Source organism: Mizuhopecten yessoensis, unplaced genomic scaffold, assembly GCF_002113885.1.
Source record: "Mizuhopecten yessoensis strain PY_sf001 unplaced genomic scaffold, ASM211388v2 scaffold9507, whole genome shotgun sequence".
In the NCBI taxonomy this organism is placed as follows: domain Eukaryota; kingdom Metazoa; phylum Mollusca; class Bivalvia; order Pectinida; family Pectinidae; genus Mizuhopecten; species Mizuhopecten yessoensis.
Window position 1 is genome coordinate 181,277 of NW_018408082.1, and position 12,547 is coordinate 193,823.

General features: G+C 36.3%; 1 protein-coding gene across 1 annotated transcript in view; it reads right to left on the reverse strand.

The window, feature by feature from the left end:
* The window catches only part of LOC110458255 (calcium-binding protein NCS-1-like), a 54,100-nt gene that overhangs the window by 38,797 nt on the left and 2,756 nt on the right, over positions 1–12,547 (reverse strand). Inside the window, exons 2-3 of the mRNA XM_021509869.1 lie at positions 9,536–9,560; positions 8,445–8,493 (exon numbers count right to left, since the gene is read on the reverse strand). Of these exons, the coding sequence (XP_021365544.1) occupies positions 8,445–8,493; positions 9,536–9,560 (74 nt within the window). The remainder of the gene's footprint in view (positions 1–8,444; positions 8,494–9,535; positions 9,561–12,547) is intronic.

Consider the following 12,547-nt stretch of genomic DNA (forward strand, 5'->3'; position numbering starts at 1 on the left):
ACACCACTTAATATCACAGTCATTACATGCCACTTTATATCACAGTCACTACACACCACTTAATATCACAGTCACTACATACCACTTAATATCACTGTTACAACACACCACTTAATATCACAGTCATTACACACCACTTAATATCACAGTCACTACACACCACTTAATATCAGTCACTACATGCCACTTAATATCACTGTTACTATACATCACTCAATATCATAGTCACTACAAACTAGTTTATATCACAGTCACTTCATACCACTTAATATCACAGTCACTTAAAACCACTTAATATCACAGTCACTACACACCACTTAATATCACAGTCACTTCACACTACTTAATATCACAGTCACTACACACCACTTAATATCACAGTCACTTCACACTACTTAATATCACAGTCACTACACAACACTTAATAACACAGTCACTATTTAGAAACTGTTCACAGTTAACCCTGTGACATAGATTTAGTACACGATTTATACTGTTATGTTGATGCAGACTGTACTTATATAGAACTACTTTGATGTTTAACACTGTTAGTTCTCAACTTAACAAATATCTTGAATACATAATTTAACATTATAGATAGTGATTTATCATATAAAGTTATATTAACAGTTCTACCTGCCACACTCTTGGTAATTATATACATATCAAATAATCAATATTTTCAAATTAAAAACTACAATTCATTGATCAACAAGACTTATTGCAAATTACAAATTAGAATTAGCAGGTAACCTGCTTGTAGATATTATCACAATCATTACTAGAAATGTTCAAAGGTATTTTCTGTGTTAAGTGCTGTTTTATTGTAGTTGTATGTTTTATTCATGTGTTGATCATGTGCCCCTGTAATGAAGTAACTGTACAACAATTACTGAGATAGTCATTAGGTAGGACAGGTACTTCTAACTCCACACACACCTCGACCCACTGATCATACGGCTAATATAACCGTTACTGCTGTAATACATTGTATATATTACATTACCAAATTACCCCACTGTCTCGAAGGCCAGGGGGAGCTTTATTGTAGAGAATTCAAAGGGGGTTCTGGTCTCACAATGGCCGTCCATGCTGGAGTAACTCTGTGGTTAACAGACCTATAAGGTGATGAAATGTCTGCCATACCAGTGTGTCTTTAATTTGTAATTTGAATAATATGTTGATAACTTGAGGAGACATAAACCAAGGTGGTTTGTATGAAGATTCTCTGAAGCCAAACAGGAGCTCCAGGGTGGAGGGTACTTGTAGCTTCTACATTGAGACCAAAGTTAGAGTCCACTGCATATAAAGTTTCATAACCTTTATTATAACATATTCATAATAAAAGATAACTCCACACAGAATACTGAACAATGGACTATTGGTGTAAATATTAAAACGGTGTATATATAGTGACGTATATTTCTTGCATATCATCCCCCCCACACACACGCACACACACACACACACACACACTTAATTCACGTATCAATCTCAAATTAATATGTCAACCCAACATCCACATGCATCTGTCTGACACAAATCCCGAGTCAAGCTCACACTCAGAAATATATTGTGTTTACTCAGTTTAACCTAACATAACATGTCCACTTCACATACAAATATGTCTAGCCAATAATCCAATAATCAGATATATATCCCAAATCCCCATACATCTTCCTGAATCCCCATAGCTATCTCAAATCCATAACAGTGTTATATCAACCCAACATATCTATCCCTACATTCCCATATATCTATCCCACATCCCCATATATCCATCCCACATCCCCATATATCTATCCCACATCCCCATATATCTATCCCTACATTCCCATATATCTATCCCACATCCCCATATATCTATCCCACATCCCCATATATTTTCCCAACATCTAAATCATAATATACCAAAAATCCCCATACCTAACACCATCAAATATATCTATCCAAAACCTCCAATATACCCTACATCCCCATATCTACCAAACATCCATATATCTACCCATCATCCATATATCTACCCAACATCCATATATCTACCGAAAATCCCCATATCTATCCCATATCCCCATATCTACCATGCATCCCATTATCTATCCCACATCCCATTATATTTACCCAACATCTACATATCTAACTAAAATCCCCATACCTTCCCACATCATCATATATCTACCACAAATTCCCATATTTACCCCACATCTTCACATCTACCCAAAATTTCCAATATACCCTACATTCCCATATCTACCCAACATCCGCAAATATCTATGCCAAATTCATATATCTACCCAACATCTACATATCTACCCCACATTTTAAGTATCAATCCCGCACATCCACATGCCCATCTCATTAACACATGCATATATAATCTTCATTTATCCACTTATTTTCACATTCATGATGGAGTAATAAATAATGAGCATGTTGCTGGTGATAAAAAAAAAAAAAAAATAATATTTATTTGCGTCATTTATTTGTGAACATTTCTCATAGATATTGGTTTATATCAAATGAAATACACAGAATCAGTCACAAAATCTTATATCCTGGAGGATTATACCAAACGGTATATTTAGGTTGTATATTGACCCCAATACCAGTCCAGGGTAAAGTACAAGTCACCCATACTTGGCAGGCTGCTCACATCCATTATAACTTTAATTTTCTTCGTTTCAAATAAATGGCTGGCACAACTTGTGTCATTTATCAAACTGTCAATATCTCTTAAGTGTAAATGTCTAAAGTTTAGCCCACTCTAACACATAAACAAACACAATGGAGGCTGGGACAGGTAGACAGTGTCCCGTTACAGGTGTGCTGTATACCTGGCATTGTCACCTAACACACACCCACCAGTAACGGATTGGTCATTTGTTTAAACCTATATTCTTCTGTACAAGTTACCATGCTGCATTCTACTTAAAAGTTCAATTCTTTTTGCTGGTTTCCATATTCTGCTGAAGGTTCCATTAAGGATCAGGACAGCCAGGCTGTTTTAGACCTATTATGCTAAACATAAGCCCTTTGTTTGGTTATTTTTAATCATCTTATTTATCAATCGGCTATCAATAATAATGTTTTATATCAAATTTCTGTGGACGTCAGTTGCACAGCCGACCAGAGGATGATAAGACGGAGACTTGACCAGATACAATAACCAGTGGATAGTCTCACGCTTCTAGGTGGCAAGGTGTGCGCTTTGATACCAATATTTAACGAGATAAGGAAATCCAATATCTCATAAGTACACTATAGTATAACACACAAAATAAAATTATTTCACAGGTTCAAATTACAGTTAGTACTGTTACAAATGTCTAGATTGGTACCCATTACAGGGAGTAGTGTAGCCAAGTAACTTACCTCATCANCAAATACTTCCTCAGATATCTAATAAAAGTAGGAAAGTAAAGTTATAAGGCAAAAGCCTGCCACTCTACTTACAAATCTAAATCTTAGACTATGGTAGGAAGAATAAGCTATTGCCAAATCTTACCCCTAGAAATCTAAATAGCCCCATATCGCACTTACAGTGTAGAAACCTGGGGTAGAAAGAATTAGCCACCTGGCTAATTTATCTTCCATTATAGGGAAACTTTCAGCAGGGAAAGAAGGACTTTTTCACTAGATTTTCCTGAGATCTGCTACAGTTGTACGTGCTACAGTTGTACGCACTACAGTTGTACAGTTGTACGCGTGCTACAGTTGTACGTGCTACAGTTGTACACACTACAGTTGTACACGCTTCAGTTGTATGCGTGCTACAGTTGTACAGTTGTACGTGCTACAGTTGTACGTGCTACAGTTGTACGCGCTTCAGTTGTATGCGTGCTACAGTTGTACAGTTGTACATGCTACAGTTGTACGTGCTACAATTGTACGTGCTACAGTTGTACACGCTACAGTTGTACGCGCTTCAGTTGTATGCGCTTCAGTTGTGTTGCTGGTGATATTGTATGCATGCTACAGTTGTACAGTCGTACGTGCTACAGTTGTACATGCTACAGTTGTACAGTTGTACATGCTACAGTTGTATGCATGCTACAGTTGTACAGTTGTACGTGCTACAGTTGTACATGCTACAGTTGTACATGCTACAGTTGTACGCGCTTCAGTTGTATGCGTGCTACAGTTGAATGCATGCTACAGTTGTACAGTTGTACGTGCTACAGTTGTACAATTGTACTTGCTACAGTTGTACATGCTACAGTTGTACATGCTACAGTTGTACGTGCTACAGTTGTACGTGCTACAGTTGTATGTGCTACAGTTGTACGTGTGCTACAGTTGTATGCATGCTACAGTTGTACGTGTTACAGTTGTACGTGTTACAGTTGTACACACTTCAGTTGTAAGTGCTCAGTTGTATGCTACAGTTGTACGTGCTACAGTTGTACGTGCTACAGTTGTATGCTACAGTTGTACATGCTCAGTTGTACGCTACAGTTGTACATGCCACAGTTGTACAGTTGTACGTGCTACAGTTGTACGTGCTACAGTTGTACATACTACAGTTGTACGTACTACAGTTGTACGTGCTACAGTTGTACATGCTACAGTTGTACAGTTGTACATGCTACAGTTGTACAGTTGTACAGTTGTATGCTACAGTTGTACATGCTACAGTTGTACAGTTGTACATGCTACAGTTGTACGTGCTACAGTTGTATGCGCTACAGTTGTTTGCTTTTCAAAATGAGGATTTATTAACATATGAAATATATGACCGTTTTCCTTACATGATATATAACCAATTGCAAAGTAGGCTCTGAAATTAGGTCAACAGTTGTGGATATACGTAAAACTGGAGAAGTTCAAGGTGAAAACCCACAAATGCTATTAACAGTTTAGCTTTACCAACCAAACAAGGACTTAATTGCTATTTGAAGTGAAATCTTATACAAAAATCAAAACATCAAATCAAGGGATTATTACACTTCATTCAAAACTTTTCAGAGTTTGCAATAAAACATTTCAACCTAATTAGTGAAAAGCAAAAGAGAGGAAATGCTCACATAGGTGTGAAATGGTAATCCGTCCCTGGGGATGTCTGATTCTTCTTTTCCATTCAGGTCTTGTGGTGAGAGGTACAAGTGTTAAGTTGAGTGTGTACTGTGTGGAGCCATCCTCTCACTAACACCACCATACATCACACAGATTAAAGGCTTACTTAGGTCCTCTTTTACTTTTCAATCTATCACATGCTGGACTCATAGTGTATCCCTCATTTCACACCCTTAAATATATCTCATTGTTAAAACCTAGCAAACTGACACTGTGAAATATATCTCATTGTTAAAACCAAGCAAACTGAAGGATTAAACATCATTAAAGCTGACAGTACAGTTATGTTTTATACATCCAGTTTTATATCAATCAAAAGTCTGCTGGGCTTGAAATCTAAATCAGGTAAATCAGGTAAATGAGACATGTGCTATCCCCATTAGCAAGTAAAATATTTACATTAGTTAAATACCAGTGTCCTGGTTAGTAAGATATCTTATAATGTCCTCTTTAGAAAGATTTAGTAAAATATCTTACAGACAGTGTCTTGGTTAATAAGATATCTTACAGACAGTGTTCCGGTAAGTAAGATATCTTACAGACAGTGTCCTAGTTAGTAAGATATCTTTCAGACAGTGTCCTGGTTAATAAGATATCTTACAGACAGTGTCCTGGTTAATAAGATATCTTACGGACAGTGTCCTGGTAAGTATGATATCTTACAGACAGTGTCCTAGTTAGTAAGATATTTTATGGACAGTGACCTGTTTAGTAAGATATCTTACAGACAGTGTCCTGGTAAGTAAGATATCTTACAGACAGTATCCTGGTTAGTAAGATATTTTACAGACAGTGTCCTGTTTAGTAAGATATCTTACAGACATTGGCCTGATTAGTAAGATATCTTACAGACAGTCCTGGTTAGTAAGATATCTTACAGACAATGTCCTGGTTAGTAAGAATCTTACGGGCAGTGTCCTGGTTAGTAAGATATCTTACAGACAGTGTCCTGGTTAATAAGATATCTTACAGACAGTGTCCTGGTAAGTAAGATATCTTACAGACAGTCCTGGTTAGTAAGATATCTTATGGACAGTGTCCTGGTTAGTAAGATATCTTACAGGCAGTGTCCTGTTTAGTAAGATATCTTACAGACAGTGTCCTGATTAGTAAGATATCTTACAGACAGTGTCCTGGTTAGTAAGATATCTTACAGACATTGTCCTGGTTAGTTAGATATCTTACAGACAGTGTCCTGGTTAATAAGATATCTTACAGACATTGGCTTGATTAGTAAGATATCTTACAGACATTCCTGGTTAGTAAGATATCTTACAGACAATGTCCTGGTTAGTAAGATATATTACGGACAGTGTCCTGGTAAGTAAGATATCTTACAGACAGTCCTGGTTAGTAAGATATGTTATGGACAGTGTCCTGGTTAGTAAGATATCTTACGGACAGTGTCCTGTTTAGTAAGATATCTTACAGACATTGGTCTAATTAGTAAGATATCTTACAGACAGACCTGGTTAGTAAGATATCTTACAGACAATGTCCTGGTTAGTAAGATATCTTGTGGACAGTGTCCTGGATAGTAAGATATCTTACAGACAGTGTCCTGGTAAGTAAGATATCTTACAGACAGTCCTGGTTAGTAAGATATCTTATGGACAGTGTCCTGGTTAGTAAGATATTGTACAGACAGTGTCCTGGTAAGTAAGATATCTTACAGACAGTGTCCTGGTTAGTAAGATATCTTACAGACAGTGTCCTGGTTAATAAGATATCTTACGGACAGTGTCCTGATAAGTAAGATATCTTACAGACAGTGTCCTAGTTAGAAAGATATCTTACAGACAGTGTCCTGGTTAATAAGATATCTTCCAGACGACAGTGTCCTGGTTAGTAAGATATCTTATGGACAGTGAGCTGTTTAGTAAGATATCTTACAGACATTGGCCTGATTAGTAAGATATCTTACAGACATTGGCCTGATTAGTAAGATATCTAACAGACAGTCCTGGTTAGTGATATATCTGACAGACATTGTCCTGGTTAGTAAGATATATCTTACAGACATTGTCCTGGTTAGTAAGATATCTAACAGACAGTCCTGGTTAGTAATATATCTAACAGACAATGTCCTGTTTAGTAATATATCTTACAGACAATGTCCTGTTTAGTAATATATCTAACAGACAATGTCCTGGTTAGAAAGATATCATCTTACTTACAATGTCATGTAAGTAAGATATCTTACAGACAGTGTCCTGTAAGTAAGATGTCTTTCAGTGTTTTTTCATAGGTCATATGCAACTAAATATTGTCAAGGAATAAATATTAATTCACTTAGAACATAGTAGAGGAGGGAATGAGAGATGATAATTGGCCACACGATGCTCAGAGATTGTGATACTCACTACATTATGTAGTTTAAATATATAATCTTTATTTATTTTAAAACAATTATGAAACAAGTTATTTCAACTTGTATTAATCACTCTTGTTGGCCCGGATGTTAGCCCATGGAGGGTCTTAGTGTGGGAGGAAACCGAGTACCCGGAAAAAACCTACGTGGTCGGGCAGGTGACCCCGACCTTTTCACGTCCGATCGGGGAATCAAACACCGGCCGCCTTGGTAAAAGGCCAGTGTGCTTTCCACTGCACCACCTGACCACCCTATTATGTAGTTGATTTAACTTTACCTGTAGGTCTGCCCAGAGATAAACAACATAAATGTACTTATTTAAAGAAATATACACGTGTCCATGCCCGCCTACCATTAATACCAGCAGTAAAAATAACATACCTGGCCATACCAACATAACAGGCTTTACATGTCCTATAATGGTGGACTGACCTTTAAATGTACCCATGATTAATAATGATACACAATATCAGTGGGATTATTGATACATTTGTATTACAAAATATTAAGATGGTTCTTGATATTAAAATATTTATTGATGTTGCAGAATATTAATTGAAATAATCAATAATACAATATATCAATAAAATGTTAATAGGAAAACAGCAATTTCTGAGCACTATCAATACAAAGGGCAGTAACTCTTATCTCATGTGTCAGCATTACCCGTCGGTAATACCAAGTGTACCCATCCGTAATACCAAGTGTACCCGTCCGTAATACTAAGTGTGTGTATATTTCCACTACAGAGCGCCTTGATCAGTTACCTATAACTGGTGTTGGCTTTGTCTGCATACGTCATAATTACATTACATTCTCAGACAGTCTGACATTTTTTTGCACTCAGACAGAATTAATTATATACCCAAGCTTGTACAATGGTACCCAAGTTCAGTCTGCTCCTGTATACACACTGCAGCTATGTTATCTGGTGCTGATGACATTCCTGAACTGGCCACGATACATTAAACATAGATAAATGAAAAGTACAAAGACTCACCTCTTTCCTAAGTATACCACTAGGACAGTCCCGCATGAAGTCTCTGTACCTGTGGTTGAGAAAACAAAATATCAAAAGTACCATCCTCTAACACAGCTGTTACAAAGGAAAATCAATCCTGATACAAACACCATCCTCTGACATTACAGATACAAACACCATCCTCCGACATTACAGATACAAACACCATCTTCTGACATTACAGATATATTTAAACAACGATTTCTGTCTGAGACTTAGAGTGTCAAACCTTGAAATTATATGACTTGAGTCAAGTGTGGTGCATCTTGTGTTGTTTAATATATTCATACAAAAGCAAAACTGTGTCCTCAGAAACATGGAACAACAAGAGGTACCAAATGTCAGATCCCTGACACTCTCAGAGTTACCTCCCTTGAAACATATGTTTGACTAAAGACAGCTGTCATTGTGAGGAGTTAAAAAGGATACAATTTTTATATTTTGGGTTAAAGGAAGTAACCTCTTACCTAAATCATCAGTGAGACAGAAGATCAGACTTAAATTCCTCTTGGTCCAAAGACAACTCACTTTTAATTTGTTATAGATACACTTAGGAAGATCAACAATTTCCCTCTGAAGTGTCTACCTAACTGCGGGTGATATAAATGAGGACTAAATAAATCGTCCATATATTTGTGTAGAGGTCTATTTGGTCAAAACAGAAATATTGATGAAAAGGACTTTATAGTGGGTAATTGGCAAATGGTTATAGTGGGTTATTTATCAGCCATTATGGAATAGTTTTAGTGGGTGGTTGTCCTGGCATTAATGAATAATTCTAGTGGGTTATATAAATGGTTATTGGCAAGGCCATGGCAATGGATATAGTGGGTTATTGTTCAGACATTATTGATGAGGTTTAATGGGTTTACCAAACATTGGTTTGAGGTTATATAGTGGGTTATTAACCAACAATTGGTGAATGTTGATTGTGGGTAAATGACAAGGTGTTAACGGATGGTTATAGAGGTTATTGACCGAGCATTGGTAAGGACTGAGGAATTCTGGTTTGAGATCAGATCAGACACTTTTTATGAGGTATTACATGTACAGGGTGGTCTATAACTTACCACTGCTGGATCTCCCGTCTGTCAACTGTAATAAAACATAAAAACAGGTGTTACTGTTGAATCAATTGTAATTGAAAAAACTACAAAGTAAGTGTTTTATAGATACAAAGTAAATGTTTTAATGATACAAAGTAAATGTTTTAAGGATACAAAGTAAGTGTTTTAATGATACAAACTAAACAGTTAATGTTACAAAGAAAACATCTAAATGATACAAAATAATCGTTTAATTGATACTAGATAAACATTGCATCGATACAAAGTAAATGTTACACAGTAAACAGTTAAATGATACAAAGTCAACATTTCAATTATACAAAGTCAACGATAAATGATACAAAGTCAACATTTCAATTATACAAAGTAAACAATAAATGATACAAAGTAAACAATTTGATTACACAAAGTAAACAGTTTGATAACACAAAGTAAACAGTTTAATTATACAAATTAAACAGTTTGATTACACAAAGTAAACAGTTTGATTATACAAAACAAACAGTAAATTATACAAATTAAACAGTTTGATTACACAAAGTAAACAGTTTAATTATACAAAATAAACAGTAAATTATACAAAGTAAATAGTTTGATTATACAAAACAAACAGTAAATTATACAAATTAAACAGTATGATTACACAAATAAACAGTTTATTTATACAAAGTTAACAGTAAATTACACAAAGTAAACAATTTAATGATATAAATAAACAGTTTATTTATACAAAGTTAACAGTAAATTATACAAAGTTAACAATTTAATGATACAAAGTAAACAGTTTAAAGCCCCTTCCACAGCATTTAAAGCCTTCTGCTTTACAAATACAATTTAAAGCGAAAAAAACATTTGGAACTAATTTTGTGGCCGAGTATTACGTCAGTAAATTTAAGACAACAATTAAAAATTAAATAAAATTGACTCCATGAATTAAAACAATAATCTATATTCTGTTCTGTTTGTGACAGCAAATATAAACATAAAGATAACACTATTTGATACTATTCTTACTAATTTTGTTACCGTATCCATTCTTGTAGCCACTCGACAAGTGTGGAAAATGGACAAACTTTATCAGCGATACTACTACGACCATAAACATTGTCTGGTGACGTATTATTCTGTGTAAGTTCTGCATTTCAGTGTCACTCATAACATAACTAATCTAGCCAATAAACAAACTAGATACACATACAACTGTACAAACTTGTACGTAGTACATGTGGAGTGTCAGCCAAAGCAGAGACGTATGTCTTCACGACCAATGGCATTCACAAAGAGGAAATTACGGAATGGTGTGGAACTTGGTGGAGAAGGTGAATACCAAAACACTGTGCAACTAACATAAGATTATGCATCAAATGTTTGAATACCATCGAAAGCTACAGAGCTAGGTTTGCAACAGGGAAAAGTCACATATGTACACAAGGCACGAACAACAACATCGTCCGTGATCTTTGAGGGGAAAGTCTGAAGCTGTACATAAAACCTTCCAACGCTAAACTGACTAAGATGAGTACCAGAACGCTAGTGTGGACATACCAACTTACCAGTACATCACGCGAAGACTGAATCACTCATGAAAAGAATGTTATATGCAGTGTTTCCTTGACAGAGGGGCAGTGCCCTGCCTACGTCAGCGACTGCTCGATGATGTTCCAGCAGGCCATGCTGCCATTTCCGGGTGGGTCAACATATCCGGATTTTGAACGATGACACTAAGACTTGTTAGCTGGCACCTCAATCAAGAGCACCGACTGTAAACCATTCTCGGAAACCTCACGTTAGATAATTCATCAATACTCAGTCAAATTGAGAGTTGCATAAAGCATAGCACGGATAAACACTCATTGGAGTCCTTTTTTCAGAAGGAACTTTTACATCACTGACCGACATTTTCTCCTCAAAAAGATTTAATTGTAGTCGTAGACTTTGACATGACAACGGTCCAATCGAATACAACATTACGATTGAAGAGCTCATGGGAATTTTAAGAGGAACCATAAGGTTTCCACCTTATTCTAACTACATGGTATTCGCCCCCTCTGTCTGTATTAAGTACATTACGAGTGAATTAAAACTAAACTGCTCTGTTGGGTGTTGGGTGTTGGGTGCCCTTATTGTTAACAATATCCTACACTCACAAGTACCCCAGGGCTAATTATATCATCGTTCTTCAGAGAGAAAAGTTAAAGGACTTGAGAAATTGCTTCCAAGTGTTTCATCTTCAAGTAAGCGCTACCACAGCTGAATTTAAATGCCTCAATATAACCCTTCCCCTCCTATAACATTGCCCTATTCTGCATCTCCATGCAACTACGGTCCAGCTTGGCACGTAGAAGCTGGTGATCGAAATATTAGAGGAAAAGTACGAGACTCTGGTTTTGAAAAAGGGTCCAACATATCAAGAAATTCCTAACATCAATTGGAATGAAAGTTCCATGATACTAATGAATTATGTGGGCGATTACACCAGACGATGGACAAACTTTCAGGTTGGGTTAAATTTGTCACATCCATCGTTACAACAACCGTAGCAGTTTGAAATCCAAAGCGAAAACTTATTCAGCACTTCATCTTTTCTTGACCCCGACGTTCAAACCACACTCAACAATCTGCACGACAGCAGAGAAATGAATGGAACTTGGGATTCGAAAACCTCCAATATTATCAGTCTTGAACTTTCTTTCTTCAAACTGTTTCTTCTTTAAGAATGTCTACTTTTCCACTTTGTGCACTACCATACCTCATGCCAAACTAAAATAAACCATTCGTCCTCTTATTGTGGACGCTTTCCTTTCCAAGAAGGACGAACGACGTAAACATATCTATGGCACGATTGTGAATTATATTGAATCATATTCTGTCAACAACACGACAAATTCCAAGATGAAAATAAACTGAAGATGAAATCGCAGGAATGATTGAGTTCAGCGGTAAGACTTTCCAGCAGCCTGCTAACTGTGCTCCTATCTTTGCTGGCTTATTTGTTTTTATATGAGGCCGGATTAG